Below are 21,440 nucleotides of genomic sequence, written 5' to 3'. Positions count from 1 at the left end.
CGAATGTATTATGAAATTGATTGCTGCGTATCACTGAAAACAGATTTTGCTTGCACTTATCTGTGGTAGTATGAAAATATAATGAACACAGTAAACTATTGGCGATTTCATGTTAAACTCTGCTGATGTTATACATTAAAGATGCTCCACCGCTGACAAACGTTATTTTTTCACTATCAAAAACATGAGCAGACGATTTAGTATTTTCTTCATATAAAAAAGTTACTTACTTTACACCATTACCACCATTGAAAAACTTTGAGCTTCTAATTTTACGTTTAAGTTAAAAATATAAAAACTAATTTATTGCATCCCGAAAAAATTCCATGTCACTATATCCTATATGGAATGAAATACTGATTGCTTATGCACCAAAGGCAAAATAAATTATTTTAATACATTTTTTGTGCTAATTATATATATATATATATACATGATTAAACACCAATTACTGTTCAAGTGATGAATATCATGTATGCTCTGTCGGCGGTGGAGCATCTTTAATATATATTATACCTATTGTCATCAGAATTTGCTTCATCAAATATTCAATTGATTCCAATAGAATTGTCATTTGTTTGATAGAAAATTTCTATTCTGGACCCCCAGTAGAGTTCATGAAATTCAAATGCCGCTGACTCCAACTTGCATTCATTAAACTTCATGAACGCGACTCAAGTTCATGAATATTCATGAATTGTTTGTGCATACTATTGCGAGTTGTTGTTCATGAATTGCCATGAATTAACATTCATGATCATTCATGATCGTTTTACTTTCATGAATATTCCTAAAATTTTCATGAACCTTTTATGAATTTTCATGAATGGGTTGTTCATGAATGTTCACGATGATTTAATGAATAAAAAAAATCATGAACGTTCATGAATTTATGAATGAAAAGATTCATGAATGTTCATGAAATACCTTTCCTAAATTATTTATGAAATTTTAAGTTCATGAATTGCACGAAAATATTCATGAATAATTGAAGAATGTTCATGAATAAAAATATTCATGAATTATTCATCAACGTCTCGCAGGGACGAAACCCATCATTTGAACAATAACTGATATTTAATCGTTTATGTATGTGTCTAACACACATATACATATATACATTTTGCTTTTGGTGCACGCGCAATCAGTACTTCCTTCTGTATAGAACATAATAACATGGATTTTGTTCGGGACGCAATTAATTATTTTTTGATATTTTTATCTTACGTTAAATAAAATAGCTCAATATTATAATGATAATGGTGTAATATAAGTATTATTTTTGTAACTGAAGAATAATACTAAATCGTCTACTCCTGTTTTTGATAGATAACAATTTTTGATACCATATGTCAGCGGTGGTGCATCTTTAAACTGACTTTATATAAATCTTCCACGGAACATTGTGAGTTGCTAGTATGGGTTAAACCATATTGATTTCATAATTTCCAAACCGCTTTTAGTAGAAACAGTGTAATCCTTGTACCACATTTATACATATATGTATACATACAGTGACAAGCACAGGCAGCATGGACTAGTTATACTGTGTGTATGTCATAAACCATAGCAATTTACTGATTCTGATTCTATCGAAATCGGATAATCCAAACCACACCAGGGATAATTATCGGAATCAATTCGGCATATGTACAACATAGTAACAAAAGATGGAGTCTTTCGTTTAAGCCGGCTTCAACAAGGGTATATAACGCCAGCAGTAATGTTTTGGTAATATGTTCTGTATGCACATTGTACTTCTTTGGTGACATGTCTTACAATACATACTACATTAAAGTATTAGTTCGCTCTTTTTAGACCCCCAACCCCAGGAAAAAACCCCGAATAAATAGAAAGCAAAAAGAATGAAATAAAGATTACAAATCAAAATGTTATTTTTTAAGTATTCCACATTTATTGATAATTACAATGTATTTTTTCTTATTTTTTTTTATTTTATTTTTTTTACAATTGTACCATGTATATATTCTGGTATCATCATTCAATAACATGTGACTACTTTGCCACTACACGTAGTTTCCAGATTTTTTTTCATAACAAACTTCCGGAATAGAAGAAATGATGTTTGATAAACAAACTAATTAAAAATATAACTAATTGTCATGGAAATGTATGAATAAGTGGGGGGAAGCCAGTGATGTTCAAGATACATGTTCATTCGACTTAAAAACAGTTGCAAAGATCAGATGAAACAAACGAACCATGTATTAAATTAATAAACATATCTCAGCTTAATGCCCAACACAACAACACAGCAATATATCACACTTGCTTTCTATATTCCAGGAAAAAATGATGGAATAAAAGTTACATAAGGCCTAGTGTAAACTGCTCCAGACATTACGTCACACGCTAGATTCTCGTGCTTTTTACACGTGATACACGTCCCAGCTTCTGACCTTTGTCATGTTTTGAGACTAATAAGCCTACAGTAGTGTTGCAAGTAACATACGTCCCCTGCCGTCTTTTAATTTGTTCTAATATATGGCCAGTTATTATTGCTTGAAACCTGTGAAACAAACTATTTTTTTACCTTTTGACCCCAAATTTAATCTTAAGCTATGTTTTCTCCTATGTAACCAGAGCATGAAGTTTGAAAAAATTCCGTTGCTATGTTCTGAAGTTATCAATCGGAAACTAAAATTTATGAAACAATCTATTTTAGTAACAGTCAATCTGTGTGAAGTTTGATGTTGATGTTTTCTCAAGGTATCATCTGGAAACGAAATTCTTTCAAACAATCTATTTTTAGTAACAGTGAGCTTTGTAGTTGACGTTTTGCCCCAAAATTCAATCCCAAGCTGTATTTTCCCATATGTTTTTCCATTGTTCACAGTTTGATCAAAACCCGTTGATTTTTTTCCCTCAATTTATCGTCTGGAAACGATATTTTTCAAACAATCTACTTTTAGTAACAATGACCTTTGTAGTTCACCTTTTGAACTTATATTCAATCCCAAGCTGTATTTTCCCATATGTTTTTCCATTGTGTGAAGTTTGATCAAAATCCGTTCTTGAAACGATATTTTTCAAACAATCTATTTTTAGTAATAGTGAGATTTGAAGTTGACCTTTTGCCCTAAAATTCAATCCAAAGCTGTATTTTCCCATATGCTTTTCCATTGTGTGAAGTTTGATCAAAATCCGTTGATTTTTTTTTTCTTTATTGCCTGGAAACGAATTCCAGACAGACAGACAGACAGACAGACAGACAGACAGACAGACAGGCAGGCAGGCAGGCAAAACATAGTCCCCTCCGGTTCCATAAATGTACTGAATTACAGCGAATCATTAATGTTAACCTGGAATGTGATTATTAATATACAAATATTGACTTTTTGTAGGTTAATACGAGGAGAGAAAGGTGATATTCCCTGAGGCCGAAGGTTTAACATTTCCACGTAGTAACCTACATAAAGTCAATAATTGTTTTGTTATATGAAACGATAACAAGTTACAATGGTACAAAATTTGCCACTTGGAACAATTTTGAAGCAAGGACAGCGCAATGACTAATTAAACAAAAAGTTAAAAATAAGTCTTCGTCCATGTATCCTCAGTAGGTACTTTCAGTACATTCACTTCTGCTGTAATCCTTCAAAATATAATTTTCGTACATATAGCTACATTTAGAATGTATTAAAATATCGTTCCTAATCCTATCTCAATGTTGTCTGCCATGTTGGATTTGGCTGTTGCCCGATGGTCGGCAATGCTCTATTTTGATTGGTCAAAAATGTGGAAGAGACAGGGAATTCCCTGTGTCTATTTCAAGCCAGGTTACCGGATTTGCAATGTCAACCTCTGAACAGGTGTTCATCGGTCTCAGGTTGACATAGCAGTTTGCCAAGACCTGACCGAGTGGTCTAGACCAATCAGAAAACGTCAAAACTCACAGTCATATAACAATCACTTTTGTTGTATAGAGTGGTGGCGATTCGACGAGGAGGAGTTAGGTTTACCCCACACATATAATGCAACAATAATGGTGGTTTATCTGTTTTAGCGACATTTTCAAAGACGGTAAAATAATTACTTATGAAATTAAAAATGTTGTATTGCTATAAACCCATCATACTTACATAATGTTGTGAAACAATTCAATGATGATTTTACAAAGTCAGATCAAATTAGATATCCTTATTGAAATATATATATATAAACCACCTTAAACCACCAAGTTATAATTCTTCTTTTTTCTGCATTTAAAATATCATGTTCAAGAAATTCTGTAAATAAAATTATATTAACTTGAATAACACAATGCATTTAAAGTGAATAGTCGGGCAAAGAAAACCAGTCTAAATGCGTTCATTGGCCTTCCAAAAGTTCTCACATATTAATACGACGGTCAAGTTCTGCTTAGTTTCCCAGTTCTGACCATTAAAGTAAAGAAAAGTTGAAAGCATTGAAAGCGAGGCTGCGTGGAAATGTAACCACGGACACAGTGAGCCGGGAGGACGTTTTAGAATTTCCATACTTTAAATCAATTTCTTCGGACGCAGACAGATTTTGACGAGAGATTTTATTTTTCCATTTCATAAGAAATTATACTGGATACATTCACACCATTTTTACCGACTTTAGCTATCCTTGCCCGACTGTTCACTTTAAAGATCAAAATATGCTTTCAAGAACTGCTGGTTGTTGGGAGGATTTCACTCGGTCTTAAAACATTTTCAAACTGTTCTTTATCGTTGTTTAAACTTCATTTCCTTTCAGCACTTATACAGCTTGATCAATAAAACGGTTTCATCCCAAAACATATTGACTGCTTTAATGCCAATGTTTTCACGCTATTTTTATTTAGATAGACCCGTGTATTGTTATTCTCCGCAGCTACGTTTTATATTTTCCCTAGGTTGTACACCAGCTTACATAATCACATTGCACATGTGATCATACATATCAGCCTCCTTACTAACGATAAAAATGTTATTTATAAACATGATGAGTTTAGGAGGACCGAGGATCGAGCCCTGTGGACTTTAATGAGAGTAATCCACCCAGTGGTGTTGACCCCCGTGCGTCCTGATATCATCATATGAGAAATTAGCTCATGAGACCTACATCATCTTCAAAAATACCATAAGATTGCAGCTTCCTTATGCAGGTCATGTGGAACACGGTCAAAGATTGAAAGACCCATGCGATGGGCCGCAACATAAATATAACCGTCACAAGTCCTCTATAATGCATGCGCATCAACGTTGTCCGACCGACATTCATACCCGTCATGTTAACTTTTCAAAAGGTTCGAAAATGTTATGAAAAAATGTAAAGAGCTGGTGTTTTTCTTAGCTTGGAAATTCTGCAGGATATGCCATTTATATTATGTGATGGTCTTATTTTTTGAGATTAGAAAAACCTTACTGACACAACTATCTACGACAGGCAACACACCCCATCAGGTCACATTTTACTGACAACGCGCAAACCAGTCATCCTACTCTCTGTATGCTGAGCGCTAAGCAGGAGTAGAAACTACTATTGATACACTATTGTGGAAGAGGAAAGTTAGTTATGATGAAGTGAAACGATAAGATCTTAAATTTAGTCGCCTTTTACGTACATGCAATAGTGCAATAGGGGCAGCAGATACAATTCAAGAAGAAATTCATGCAAGAATAAATTATTTTTGGAGGGGGGTTCAAAAGGCACTCTTTCCTGGACCATTATGTACGTGAAGGACCCGTGGTTCTATAAATTCTGGATTAGGTGCACGTGTTTACCATTGAGATTTCGAGTACTAGAACAGCTAATGTGTGTCAATTATCAAATGATAGTATGTATATCAGATTGACAAATAACGAGAGAAAATATTAGAAGAAACAGGTTAACCGTTCTCCTTAATGGCGTTCTCGATATTCCATGGTTGATCGGTCACTAGGTGACGGTATAGTCTATGTAAGAGGTATAGAAAATACTTCAGTGGATATTTTATGTCAACACCTGTTTATGATTTTACACAAATTTTAGCTCGTTGTGAACTTAATGTCGTCTGCTCAACCTTGTCTTTCATGTGTACTGTTTCATTCTACATCAATAGATATTAGAACCTACCTTTAAACTTTTTGACTTAGCTTATCGGTAAATTTTTGAATTTCACTCGAGGAATTCTACGATCTAACCGATTTTTCGTCAACATGTGCAGCAAGTAAGACTATTATTGTGTGTTTTGATGAGTCTCTATAGTCTTCTCTTAATAAAAAGCCCTGATCTAGCTTACTATTTGTCAAAATGGGTTATTACATGTTTACACCATCAGATTTAAAGGGACATTAATTTGGGGAATCTTCTTCATATGATGAAAAGTGTCATGATTCTGTATGAATTTTTAAAATCCATTATTGTAATTCGCATGGACTCTTAGCTGGAAAATATTTGACGAAAGGTCTACATGCTCAAGATTTGGGAACAATACTATAGTGTATGAATACCAGTAGTTGTTGATGATTATTTGTAATATATGACCCATTAGGATAGGTTTTGTGGGGTTTTAAAGCGTCGTAATTATTGACGTCATATTTAATATAGATTGATTTCCTCCATTTAAAAGTCGTTGATACCGCATGTGTGTAATTTGCGGGACTACATCGATTTAATTTCTTTTAAGATTCATTACCGTATGTGTGAATTACACCTTTAAAGTCGTATATACTTACATAAAGTATGGTTGATTAAGGAGGTGTGTAGATGTGTGTTCTCTGGTGGCCCCCACCAAGTGTTATGTTACTGATGGTATGGTACAAGGGGCAGCAATTCAATTTATCTTTGTTAAACGATGAATGGTATTTATTCTTAGACAATACAGTTGATTTAATATTGTGAAACTCATTCTTCTGAATAATTTTATAATATTAATTAAAAAACCAACCACTTCGTCTCTCTCTCTTTCGCTTCAATCTTGTTTTTTTCTTACAAATTGCAAAATATTTCCATTACAAACATGTACTGAGAGCGCTGTCTATAACAAATGGTTTAATTCACAAAATAGAGTATATCTATGAGGTAATATATGATAAATGAGGTAATTTCAGCTCATGGTTAGCGATCAGCATACAGAGAGTGGGATGACTGATTCATCCGTTGTCGATTGATATAATGTGACCAGATGGTGTATGTTTCTTGGTGTCTTCGGCGGCATGCTTCAATGATATATCACTATAAAAAGGACAAGCGGTTCCACAAGAAGGAACAACACCATTATTTAAGTCTCCGAAAACACAAACTTCGCACTTCACACACCCGAGACACCACAAACATAGGAGGTCGTCCTTAAATGAACCTGGCTGTTAATAGAACGTAAATATAATAAATCAAACTAAACCACATATTCCAGTACATATTAATATCAAAGAAATGGGTATAAGATATAATTTAGAATTATAAAATTGTGAAAAATACTTATCATATGGTCTATTCTGTCTCCCATCCGTCCGTTTGTTATATTGCTCTTATCAAGGCTACTCACATTGTTGTTTGAACCTTATTAATTGGGTTATTTTTTAACTTTATTCCAATGTGAAATCACGGAAATTCCGATTGAAAAGTTCGCTAATTGATTTTTTTTTGTTTCGTTTTAACTCGTATATAAATCAATAAATCTATAAGTTTTCTTCAAAAGAGTCTTCAGATATTCATATTTTTCTTTCAAACAGGAGTTTTGCGATTGTTATTTCCTAGGAATACCATTTACCCCAGCAGCTCCTATTATACCTGTTGGTTTATCAAGTATAAAGTTTTGGCAGGTGTGTGATTGATGTCAACCCACAGTTCTCCTCTTGTCTGAAAGGTTGTAAAAGTAGGTTTTGGAAACGTGTACAGTCTCCATTGACCCGTGTTGCAAGCCGAGATTAAGAGCATTTGATCAAAATAAAGTCCAAAAATATGTCAAGATATGCGCGATCCTACATAAACGAAAGCGTGCGGGTGTAATTAAACTCCTCTGGGCAAATTAAATAAAAGTTTAGCACGCACATATGTTATGAGTTTATGAACGGGTACTATTCATTACAAGCTATACTAACAATATGAGATATCGCATGCTACCGAATTCTTAATCTGAAAGTAAACTATTAAAGTAAAAAAGTTCCGCTTGACTGAGCAGACATATACCAGAAGTAATTGAACCCCTTATGGCTAGTACTACTAACTAACTGTAGGTGTATATATAGATAGTATGCACGTATGTCGTGTTATTGTTATATACCTTAGCCCCTATACTAGGATTCGATTCTTTCGGGATAAAATACCAACATCACATAAAAGTTAAAAGCTTGCCAGGATATAAGTGGGATGAATCTTGATGATAGTTTTTTATTCCGTACAGCTGTCATGTATGACTTGAACACGTACTCAGTGATGAGTGAGGAGGAACTGTTAACTCTGGGCTAGTGTCAGAGTGACCACATCACACGAAGGCCTTGACCAGACCTAATAAGGACTTAATTCGGTGGACTCTGTCCAGCAGCGTGCTGCGCACGGACAAAATGTCGGATAATGAAGAAAAGTACAAAACTATCGCTAATGGGACTTCGGACATAAAAAAAGTTGGAAGTTTGGACAACCATACGGGGAATGGCAAACACGAAATGTCCCTATTCTCCCATGAGAAAGGTATGATATAAGAGGGGTAAGGTCTGTTAACTTAATGTTGAACCGAGAAGAGTGGCATACTGTAAGTACAAACCGAACATGTTCGACGTGTTCACTTAATTTACTCGACAGAGGAACCATATACAAAAGCATTAGCTTACAGTCTCATACTACTTGGATAACGGCTTATTATTTTTAGTAAGCAGGCCCTAACTTCCAACCCATTATCGAGATGAACTGATAACATCAATGCACAGGTTTTGTCTTTATTTCCTATCCAAAATTAAAGTTAAAGAACTAAAATTGATTAAAATCAATTCAACTTCGTGCGATGTGTAGCGTAACGTAAACAGATCAAGGTGAAGGCATCGGTTCTTCACTTCTCAGACATTAAGGGGAGAATGGGGAAATTGTAAAACAAAGCCATGATTGTAATTTTATAAGAACGACGTCTATATCACAGAGTGTAATTTACCTACTGTCCAAGGTGATATGACATACATAATAAGGTATTCATAATAACATGAAGATATTTTCCAGATCCATTATTCTCACTGGGGTTTTTGCAATTGTTTGCGAAACGTTCTTCTTACTTTTAATTAAATACCCAACATTTACATTCATTTGATCTCATTTTGACCTAGTTAGTTCATACATCTTCCATTGGTATTAAATCCCTCTACAAATAGCACCAGCATGGAGATTACATGCCTTTATAGACACAACCAGATATGGACACAATGGGTTTCACTCAGGATAATTCTTAACCAGCAAAGAGAAAGTTGGAGAACTGATACACATACAAAGATATAGACCAGCTATGATTTTAACGTCCCGGTTAAAATATCAATGGGGCTGCGCTTTTCTGCTTTATGTGGATTAAAGTGAAATAGATAATATCTTATTCCATTAAGTCGATATAACAACGGATTGAGAAATGTATGGTGCTCATCTTAGAATACGTGACGGTTTTCAATGTATATTTATAACGGAGTCAGCTAGATAGAAATAAGCCGGGATGTCTCGTGAACCATACATGTCCTATTCTTTAAGAACATCTGTTGATGTTCAAGATTAATGATAAATTTCACAAACAATACCCTTGCTTACGCATAGCACATTAAAGTCCCTTGTTTATTATCAAATCAATATTATGAAGATATGCAATTCACACGAAAGACATTCACATCAAATATCGCATTAATCATTTAAACGTATATAGTACGTACGGATGCTGGATGGGGTAGATATAGGGACGATTCTACTGGCGGAAACTGGGACACATCGTGATCATTGGACGAGCATTGCTGATAATGCATTGTCCAAGACGATGACGAATAATTTCCGGTGTCGTGAATTCGCTATGCAAGAATGCGACGAGTAACTTCCGGTGCTCAAAATGCGCAATAAAAGAATTTGACACGTAATTTTTGGTGTCGAGAATGCACAATTCCTAAACTAGGATCCGAAATGCAAAGTGCAGTTCTCGGACGAGTAACTTTCAGCGCAGAGGATGGAAATTGTGGAGTTAAGATAATAAACTTCCGGTTATGAAAATGTAAAACTCACGATCAAGACTTGGAAGTAACTATTCGATGATAAAACTGCTCAATAAAAAGAGCAATACAATTAATATTAAGAAATTTTATTGAATAAATATTTAAGGAATAGATGTTTATTTTGTTGAGGTTAATGGAGCACGTGTAAATTATGTAACCCCGGCGAAGTCGGGTTACATAAAATTTACACGGGCTCCATTATCATTATACCCTCATAACCTCAACAAAATAAGCATATATTCCTTATGTTTACAGTTTTTCAAGTAAATGAATATTATTAATTCCCGCGCCAGTTGCATATTTTTTTTATTAAAATACACATATTTTTTTCTCTACCGTCATCGTCAACGAATTCGATTGAACAGCTGATTAGAATCGAGTCATTCATATGTTCCCGCCAAAAGTGGGGTCATGATCCCACGTTGCTACGCCATCAACTATTCACGTAACAATAGAATCGCTGCGCGTGTTGTGCTAACATTATACACTGATAATGATAACACTAGAATGCATGGTTATTGAGTCCATGTCAGTGCAAACTGTAAATATTATGATATACTGTAAATAGACGTTTGAATATATATGATTAGAGTTAAAGATTTTTTGAAAGAAAATGGTTTTACGGTGATAACATTATTAAAACGGATGACTGAAAAGGACAGATGTAGACATTCGGTTCAGTGAATGCCAGCTTACAGGGTTATAATGATTACTGGTATGTTCCCTCGCGGCGCTATGGACAACGCTTCTCAATGCTATGATGTTTATTTACAAGTCATATATCTATAAATAAAGATTATTCCGATTTCCGATATTTCATTGTACACGAATATAAAACGTCCGGACATAAAAAACGTGAATACTTGAACAGCTGTAACATACTATAAATAATAGAAGACAAATGTAGTCGTAAAAAATGATGTCGATATCTAGAACACTCATAAATACATGTTTTTATAACCTAGACCTACAGAATATGTATACAAATATTCACACCGGTGGTTTGTTCCCTTATTTACATATAGACTTTTATGTTTATTTCATAGGTATTGTTTTCCATCTAGACGTACTGAATTTGTGTTGTTTTTTTTTTATTCGCTGTTTCTAATTGAAATATTTTTGGATGTTCCATAACATATTACAATATTTTTTTTTTCAAAAAACATCTTGGCGCAGCTGTTCTGTACAACAAAACGTCACAGTTATAAAACATGTCAATAAATTTGGAGATCAAAAATGCAGAAAACCAAATCGAGTGCAAGAGCAAATGAAATATGTAAATAACTGGAATTAATTAAATCTGCCGAAAGCACAAACTCTCTAGATTTATTTGAAATATGAAATAATCTCATAAAATTCATGACATGTATTTGCGGCTTTGGATATTTTGGGTACTGCATCAAAATATTAACAATAAAATTGTCACCAAATGTCCCGATTTTTTATTACTTACTATAATGTAATGCTAAGCGGTCTGATACTATAGTACATAACGAATGAGTTACAGTAGCAACAATTGTGAACAATAGCCGTCCGTATTAGGCAGTGAAGTATGTATAGATAGTGTGGTAAACGTTGACATATTTAACTATGATTTTCACTGTAGACTTTTAAATTCGATTGGCTGGACTGTAAATGCCCGTGGCTACAATTGGCCTAGATTTGATGTAAGTAGATAATTACCGGCGGTGATTAGTTTTAGGTCACGAAAAGTTCAGGAAACAATTGGCGGATATCTCCCTTAAATAAATCTGAAATTATCTAAATAGCCCACGGGTTGGATTTATAGCTTCGATAAATACAAAGTGTCCACACGGAGTATTTGTATTGTCCTATCGTCTGTGGTCCTCTAGTTAAATAAAATTTTAATAATTTTAGTAAAAGTTTAAAGTGTCCAACATCAATTAGTAATCTCTTCATATATAACTTGGTTAGATATCTTCGATACTTCCGCAAAATGGGGATTGTTTTCATAGTACACTTTAAAGGATGGAGTGAGATGATTTTTGTTAAGGTCATACACACTGAAGAAATAGAAAGAAAAAAATCACTTGGTGCCTGTTACGATAATATAATAGATATTGTTGATAGTATACATGTTATACTAGTTTGGATAGTTATCATGGCCATGAAAATTAAAATTAATTTTTATTTGTTTTCACACTAAATCCTACTTTCTGATTAGCAGATCCTTTTTCTTCATATACTATTAAGAAAAAACCCAAGAATGGCGCGGAAACCCGACGTTATCATGACGTCACAATAGAGACGTCGACGTTGCGTATTGATTTATAAAAAATAATCTTTTGGAAAATCACTGGAATTGTACGTTTAAACGTATTTTATGTTATCAAGTTGTCTGAAAAATTAATTATAAGCATTGATGTAACTATTTTTAACTTCATCGGGGTATGAAAATAAATTTGTTTGCAAACTTTTGTGTGAATCCGAGCGGATTCACATTGTTTGCAAACAAAATTTCTTCCATACCCCGATGAAGTTAAAAAATAGTGACATCAATGCTTAACTTTTCTCTGTTTTCATCCTAAATGCGGCATTCTGATTAGCCGATTCTTTTCTTCATAGCTTTTTGAAGAAAAAATCCGAGAATGACGCGGAAACCCGACGTTATCATGACGTCACAATAGAGACGTCGACGTTGCGTATTGATTTATAAAAAATAATCTTTTGGAAAATCACTGGAATCGTACGTTTAAACGTATTTTATGTTATCAAGTTGTCTGAAAAATTAATTGTAAGCATTGATGTAACTATTTTTAACTTCATCGGGGTATGAAATAAATTTGTTTGCAAACTTTTGTGTGAATCCGAGCGTATTCACACTGCATTGCAAACAAAATTTCTTCCATACCCCGATGAAGTTAAAAAATAGTGACATCAATGCTTAACTTTTCTCTGTTTTCATCCTAAATGAGGCATTCTGATTTGCCGATTCTTTTCTTCATACCTTTTCGAAGAAAAAGTCCGAGATCGGCATGAAATTCCGACGTGTTCATGACGTGACGATAAACAATCAATCGAATAAACAATGGAATCGTACGTTTAAACTGTTTTATTTTATCAAATATTGTGATTTTTTTTATTGATGTCACTAATTTTAACTTCATGTGGGTTATGAAATAAATTTTGTTTGAAAATGCTTGTGAGAATCCGCTAATCGGATTCACACAGTTTGCAAATTAAATTAATTCCATACCCCGATGAAGTTATAATATAATGATATTAATGCTTAAATATAAAATTAGGTCTGATTTAGCAATTTGACGACCTTTGGGGCCTTTGGGAGAAATAGTAACGCCAATTGCATCATACTTTATTATATAATTGAACAATAATAAACCGTGTATTTTTGTCGTCGAGAAGTAATAAACAGCATTTGAAATAGATTAATCCATTGACATGATCAATTGTACTACATTTAGTACAGACACAAGTATCAAATTACTTCGCTTTTCCTGTAGAGCCTCAATAGGCCTATTGTCTGAAATAATGCTACAATTTTTGTCGATACGTATCTCTAAAATCTGGCCATGCATGTATTGTAAGTGAAATCAACCAGCAATATGAAACCTACACTACAGTAATTAAAGAATACAATATGTATTAACTATTAAGTGCTGTGTTACTAAATAGAATTCAGGGCCTTCAATTGCATTGCCGTGATCCATATATATCGTAACAAGAGCACCAAAACGTCCTTGTCTGGAAACATCAGAAATTGTTATCATTCAGCCATTGAGTAAAATCATGTCCGGATCTAATCCATGTCTTATCATTTTTCACAGCGGAACTTCTGGAAAGAAAGCGACGTGTAAGTTTCCGATCTGCTGTCCGCCTCCGGTACGCTGCCATTGTGGTGTCATGGCTCTCCGTGATCTGCGCATTTGTACAGGGAACACTGGCACTAGGTAAGACGGTCTACTGAAAGTAGTCCCACTTTGGTGCAGCTTTATATTCAATGAAGTAACCTGGTGTTCAAGTTATCTTGATTTCAACATCACAAACTCTAGCAGTTCATTCATGCATTCTGTAAAATCATACCGCCAGTTTTTCATACAAACACCGTAAAATTAAAACCATCAAGATACAAAATGTAATAACCTAAACCATTTTAGTTGTGTTTACAAGCAGACACCATTTCTTCAGCAAAGCTTTTCTTACGACCAAAATGATTCAGAAACAACAACAGTACTACATTCGAAAAAAAATGTGTAGTATGCCTATCACAAAGCTTAAATTAAAAGCAACTAACTTATTAAAAGGCAACTGAATTTAGAAATTTACTTTTTTTCCCTGACGTATTCCCTGACACCGCCTTACTTTTTGCCTTTGGTCACAGAACATTATCCCCTGCGTATAAGGCTTTGGGTGTTATTATCTGGTACTGAAACACCATCAACTACCATTAGAAAAAGACTGGTTTGCCCGTCATCGATATAATGTGATACGTGTGTGGAAAGTATTTTCGTTATAGAAGGTTGCGGTGGTTTGTGTTGTGTATCTTTGCAATAGTGAGGCACTTTTTATAGTGATTTGCTAGAGAACCATACCGTCAAAGAACCGAGCTGCACACCCAATTCTGGCCATATGGTAACCAGTCGTCCCACTCCATTCATGCTAAACACCAAGCAAAAGCCGAGACTGTCTCTTTCAGAGATTTTGGCTATGGATAGAACTCAGAGCTTTCCTTACAGGGGAACGCTCACACCACGGTTTAAAATAAATCAGTATCATATCACGTTATGAAGAAGAAAATCAGTAAGGACGAAAGAAAAGGGAAAATTCCAAATCTAGTCGCCTTTTACGGTTATAGAATCCCTAGATAGAATTTAACGCTCTTTCTGCAGGGCAGACAAAACCAGCCCAGCTATAACTTACAAAATCTAATAGTTTTATGGAAAGTTATTTTTCATGCATTTCTCTGACATTCTAATAACTGATTGAGTCTTTACTATGCAGCATGTTACACACCTGTACTAATTGTGCGTTAGTTTTAAGAACTGATAGTTACTTCCAGAGTAATGTATATTTTAGAATGTTTGTTTTTTTTCTTTACAGTGCTCTCTATCACAAGGAACAGCTCCACTTTATTTGGATTCGGGGTATGTTATCCATATTTTTGAGAACAACCAACTAAATAATTTAACATAGACCACAGTGTTAAAGTTTTGTAATGCAATATCAAAACAACTGAATATTAGTTAGCTATTGTGTTCTATAATTAAGTTTAGTATGGTCTCATATAACACTAGATAGAAAAAAGTTTGGGTCCTTCAGCTCATACTCCAACCAGGATAGCTATATTAATTCAGGCGCATTTTGCTCTAAACAATCCTGAAATGCTAATGTTTTTACCTATTCATTATCAAAATTGATATTTTGAACCTGAATCTCAATTTTGAATTTCCAAATTCATATCATGGTTATCTAGGAATAATTACCTGTCAGAAATATTTTACTCTTGAAATTCATAATTAGCCAGTCAATCAACGGCCAGGTTAAAATTCTATCCTTGGCTCAATCTTGTATGAACAGGGGCCATGTCCAAAGTCTTTTTTTTCATTTAGTTAGTTGTTCCCTATTTCACGAATGGTTTCGTGGTCTCTAAATGCATGTATCATTTACCAGTAGTACCGTTCTGCAAAATTCATACAGTATTTATTTTCTAAATTGTCTGTAATAGTGCACATGGAATACACACAAGATCAATGTGCTCTATACAACAATTATGCTTCTGTTTGTGAGAATACTTTCTGACTACATATTTATATAGCTTTCCGTTACATTGTAGTTAGCGGCCCTTCTCGACAGCGCCTCTTCAATAGTAGTACTGTGGAGATTTCATAGTAAAGAAATATACTCCGAGTCTGCAGAATCCAGGTAAAACCTCAAGTCTAATATCATTCTAGAATTTATTATACACTTACCTGCTTATTGATATACTGTAGGTCCAAACTAAGTCGACAAAGATATAGTGGAAATGGCATTATGTTAGATTTGAAAACCTAACAAGAGCTTTATATAATGGTATTGTTATATGACCACATGACCACTGGTGGTGTAAAATTATCAGTACATAATTCCCATTTCCAACCTGATGAAATATACCAGGAACTAATTGCATGATTTACACCATAAAGTACATTCATAATTTGTGAATTTTGTGCTTTCGTTAGGTCGACAATTCGATTCGTATGTATATCATTACATGTATTAATATGAGTGCTGATGTTTTATTGAAGTATATGTATTCTTTGCAGGGCCTGTCTCATCATAGGTTTCTTCTTTTTACTGTCCTCGCTTTTCTTGGTCGGAAAAACAATATATGATTTAGTACGACGTGTAAAAGAAATAAAGGTACGTAACTCTACACAGTCTTTCATATGAGGATATGAAGGATAGGAATATTCTATCCGACGGTCACAAAATGTTGTAAAACCCGAGGCTTGCCGAGACGGTTTATTTCAATTTTACTACTATGGATTTCCGCCGATTTGAAAGGAATAAAAAAAAACGCGACTGTTCTGCATACAAGAAATTGCGTAATAAATCCCGTTATTTGTATCTTTTGAAGTAAATCAAGCCTAGTTTCTGAAAAACATTTTTAAAATTGTACCGAGAAAATAGTAATTTTGTTGTCGCTATGGCGTCACGAGGCTTTATTGCATGGGTAGTCATGAAATACAGCTTCAGGCGACAAGAGTGTATTGCCCTAGTATCTTAAGGGTGATATGCCAATGGTGAATTTTCAGATTTTCAGAGAAAGAACAGCAAAAATGCAAGCAGATATTAATTTTAACGCTTTGTATAGAAATGATAAACCTCTAGCAAGTTTGTAGACATTGTAATATACAAGACGCTGAGTGACATTTCATATAGTTGATTATTTGTTGTTTGTTTCAGTCTAGCATGGTATGGACATTAGCGCTTGTCAATGGTGTTATAAATGTGATTCTTGGTGTTTCCAAAATATGTATTGGCTACAAAATAGAGAGTATGGCTCTCCTCACAGACAGTAAGTATGACAACAGCAACTTTTTAAAATCTTCAGGACATGTCGTTTGCTGGAATTGTATAAATCACGTTTTTGTTTTTTTTTTTTTTTTTTTTTTTTTGCATTCGCATCTACCAAAGTCCATGAATATTAATTTAAAGACAGATAGCTTTCTTGTAACCGGCACAGTATACTTTCTATGCATCCATCATATAAATACGAGGCAAATCTGTCATGGAATATTCAAGTATGAAATTCATGATTTACATCTTTTGGTGTGACGAAAGCACTTTTAAACTTTAAGAGCCATGGGTCTTTTTCATCATCCTGTACATACTGTAAAACATGGAATATTCGTGTGTACATTTTTTTGTGGTTTGCACTTTATTTCGAATTGTCTCTATTTGAGAGAATATTTCTCTCTTCAAATTACTCAAGAACTGCACATTTGGAAAATGATCGTCAATTATTTCTTCAAATTGTTCTGTGATCCATTTTTCAGACAAAAATAGCGTTATTTTAAAATTTACTATATATACACGGTAATGATTTTTTGTATATAAGGCCCTGTGAGAACTTTAATCAAGTCAGAACAACACTTTAAAGCAGACTGAAGCTAAAAATAGTCCATATATGATAGCGTGTGTGTGTTAATCATTACAAATTGGCGATATCTGTAATCATTGATTTCATTAATGGTTCCTATTGGTAACTTCGTCCTGACTCGTGTGATATGCTTCAATGAACTTACCATTGATGGTACTGATCAGCATCACACACAAAACCGACTTCGTTTTTAAAATAAAATGGCTAGGTTGAGAAAATCAATAAAAAAGCGATATATGTTATATTTGTCTAGCGTCTTATCTCACTTACTATAGATAACGCACATGAGCGATCGAACCGATCTCTTTGATAAACATGGAGAGGAAGACCTGGGATTATTTTTCACCTGTCGACTGATTCACGGCTAATGAAATAATATAATGTAAATCAGTGTGCGGTTCAAAACTATGACTCTATACCTTAAATTTTGCAAATTTCGATTTTTTTACTAATTCAAAATATGATGAAACACTTCTGGTAATGAAAGTGAAATTAGGAGTTTTATTAGTAAACAACCTTTGTTAGCTTCAGCAATTGCAATGAATCCGATACTTTAGTACATCTGAAGTACATGTAGTAAATAGTGGAATCTGACGACTCTCATCATAACCCGCAAAACTATCGGACATAGCAAGGTCAGATATGTCGCTTCACATTACGTTGTATAACAGTAGTATGTGAAATGATGGATATAAACTAAATGTAAGGAATCTGGTAAACAAGTCAATATCGACATATCTCTGTCGACGTATGCGGGGATCATAAAATGTGGAATATTAAAATAATCATACCTCGTACACAAGTAATTTAGGCATCTTTTGTTCTTACACCTGACGTTGATCTTTCGCTTATTATTGAACAAATATAACAAAGTACTTATTATTTCATCGCTTGTTGTTGTAGGTGCTATTACCATAATTGGTGCGGTGATGAGTTTTGCGGTAGTTGGGGCCCTTGAAGCATATATGGCGGACTCTAGTCTTTGGTATATAGACTCTATATTTGGAATAATATGCAGTCTTATACTGTTTTCGTTTTCTGTCAAGTAAGTACAGTCCTGCGATATAATTGAGTCAGTAAAACTATTATCAGGTATCATACCATTTTTCAACACCAATTTGAAAAAATAAGCCGATTTAAACAATTTTAATCATAATAGAAATGTTATAGGAATTACACTGAATAAAAATGATACTTAAACTAAATAAAAAAGGGATCTGAACTTCAATTTCCCAAAATCGTCAGTCTACTATATGTCCTCCTTGTAACGCAATATGAAATAACAAGTCATGATTGCGCGGTGATACAATAACATCACAGTGGGTGTCATAATTGGCCGTTAAAAGCTTTTCTTTTATTCGTCTCACTGGTTATGTCTTAAGAAATTTCCTATTTTCGATGTAAACAACAGAGTTCATCGCACTAGAGGTCGTCTCAAAACCTTTCAATTAACAACAGTAAACGGTATGATTAATTACAAACCATATACTTTCTAAACTTTTAAAAGACGCATCTCATAGTTTATATTTGAACACGGATTAGCAAAAAGACATTGATGTGAAATTCGTCTAGGATCTAATTTGAAATTGTTAGTGTTAAAGGTTTAAGTGCTTGTTACTATTTGCGTGTTTTTAAATTTTATTTCTTCGCCTAAAAGACATAAAAGGCATAGAATAATGTTTTCCAAAAATATTCTGGGTATTTGGCAAGGTGATGTTTGTTTGTTTGTTTGTTTGATTTATTAACGTCCTATTAACAGCTATGGTCATGTAAGGACGGCCTCCCATGTATGCGGTGTGTTGCGTGTATGTTGTGCGAGGTGAGTGTACTGGGAGACTGCGGTATGTTCGTGTTGTGTCTTCTTGTATAGTGGAACTGTTGCCCTTTTTATAGTGCTATATCACTGAAGCATGCCGCCGAAGACACCAAGCAACACACCCCACCCGGTCACATTATACTGACAACGGGCGAACCAGTCGTCCCACTCCCTGTGTGCTGAACGCTAAGCAGGAGTAGAAACTACCACTTTTATAGACTTTGGTGTGTCTCGGCCAGGGAGAGAACCCAGGGCCTTCCACAAGGGCGAACACGCTCAACTCAAGGCCAAAAGTGAGGCGGTGCCAAGGGAGGCATTAGGAAAGATAAAGTCAGTTAGGAAGAAGAGAAAAGATAAGATCCTAAATTTAGTCGCCTTTTACGATCATGCAATAGGGGCAGCAGGTACAATTCTAAAGCCCTACCTGCAGGGCAGTGATCCTTGTGTCCAACTTTGAACATATTTCAGATTACTGCTAATGCTAATGAAAGAAGCTCAAGAACTAATATTCCGTGTTGAAAATGGTATTGGTATTAAAAGTTTAAAGTTTAAGTTCAGTCAAAGAGAATATTACAATTTATAGATACACAATGTACATCGGAAAATCCCCACTTCTAATGAAAAGTAGATAAGTCGGTTTTACTGTGATATGCCTGAAATGCCACTGGTGGTGAAATGCATGTGAAATGTTCAAACTTGCTCGCTGTCCGCCATTACACATTGTGGCCGAACATCTTGTATGCTGAACCCTGTCCCTTGCTCGTAGAGTAATGCTACTTTTGTCTAGAACTGCTCAAATCGCTCTGACAGTAGTGTGTTAACCTTATTAGGCGAATTGTCTTGCCTAAAAAATCATTTTATCACTTCCTCAGTGATTATGAAGTTCATTTGTTTAACGTGCGTGACTTTGGCTCGGATATGGGTACAGCGTACATATTGTACCTGCTTAATCCTATTGATCAACGATTTGTAATTACAACGGTATCAATTAAAATACATAAGAAATGTCGAACAATACATTTATGCCATATTTTGCTTCTTGGTTATGTAAAAGAATTAGCCTGAGTGAATTGTCCCTATAAGTCGTGAATCTGAAATACAATAGATTTATTGTATGTACAATGACATAATTTTGGTATGATGCTATCAAATACATATAACTATAGAACCATTTTCAAGAAAATTAAATTATTTTTATTGTAATTCTGGTGACATAAGTTTGTACCACCTGCAATGTAATGACGTTTCAAAAATCGTGTAGCTTTCAGAATTTGTAACATTTTAGTGACAGACATGTTATTAAAGTCCCAAAGTGTCCTCATTCCAGATAGTCTTGAGCATCTGAAATTTTTCATTTGAAAAAAAAATATATACCTGAAAAGGAGCCGATCTTTTAGTAATAATTTCACATTATTCACGTTTTCAGACGGGGTTCTAAGATCTATTCTAGAATTCATAAGCTACATTGTAGTTTTGCATTTATTTGTTAATGTCAAAGTTTGAATCATACATATTTTTTTCTTCTTTCTGTAGTTGGTATTTATGCTGTTGTTTCAGACTTATAGCGAAACATTCCGCAACAAGCAAGTAGGACATGTTGGAATATTTGTGATACATCGTTTGGTGATAATAGTCATTCCATGGATCCCTACGGTACTCCTGGTTCCATCTGATGACTATACACATAAAGGAATTGGAAATATATACAGTATGACACACAGTTTGGTACAATTCACCGGAACAAATATTAATCTATGTCAATGGAAACGGAATCCCTTCTGGTGTTTTAAAAAGTTATTGTTAATAAAATTATTCATGAAATCAC

The 21,440-nt window shown here is 34.3% G+C and overlaps 1 protein-coding gene across 2 annotated transcripts; it reads left to right on the top strand.

Moving 5' to 3' along the window:
* Positions 1-8,190: 8,190 nt before the first annotated feature.
* Positions 8,191-21,440, top strand: LOC138315679 (transmembrane protein 163a-like). Of its 2 annotated transcripts, XM_069256887.1 has the most exons (8): positions 8,195-8,640; positions 13,985-14,107; positions 15,258-15,301; positions 15,991-16,079; positions 16,460-16,556; positions 17,103-17,214; positions 18,703-18,844; positions 21,173-21,440. In XM_069256887.1, the coding sequence occupies exons 1-8, from the start codon at positions 8,514-8,516 to the stop codon at positions 21,204-21,206; spliced, it is 768 nt and encodes a 255-aa protein (XP_069112988.1). In that variant the 5' UTR covers positions 8,195-8,513; the 3' UTR covers positions 21,207-21,440. The 2 variants fall into 2 exon arrangements, with proteins under 2 accessions (XP_069112978.1, XP_069112988.1); XM_069256877.1 differs by lacking the exons at positions 18,703-18,844; positions 21,173-21,440 and having other exon boundaries at positions 8,191-8,640; positions 17,103-17,692.

Source organism: Argopecten irradians, chromosome 1, assembly GCF_041381155.1.
Source record: "Argopecten irradians isolate NY chromosome 1, Ai_NY, whole genome shotgun sequence".
Classification (NCBI taxonomy): domain Eukaryota; kingdom Metazoa; phylum Mollusca; class Bivalvia; order Pectinida; family Pectinidae; genus Argopecten; species Argopecten irradians.
This window is presented reverse-complemented; position numbering and strand designations above follow the sequence as displayed.

Excerpts from the sequence above, each read along its gene's own strand:
- LOC138315679 (XM_069256877.1), top strand. The coding sequence starts at position 8,514 with ATGTCGGATAATGAAGAAAAGTACAAAACTATCGCTAATGGGACTTCG. Across the intron at positions 16,080-16,459 it reads TCCGAGTCTGCAGAATCCAG|GGCCTGTCTCATCATAGGTT; the intron begins GTAAAACCTCAA and ends TATTCTTTGCAG. Across the intron at positions 16,557-17,102 it reads GACGTGTAAAAGAAATAAAG|TCTAGCATGGTATGGACATT; the intron begins GTACGTAACTCT and ends TGTTTGTTTCAG.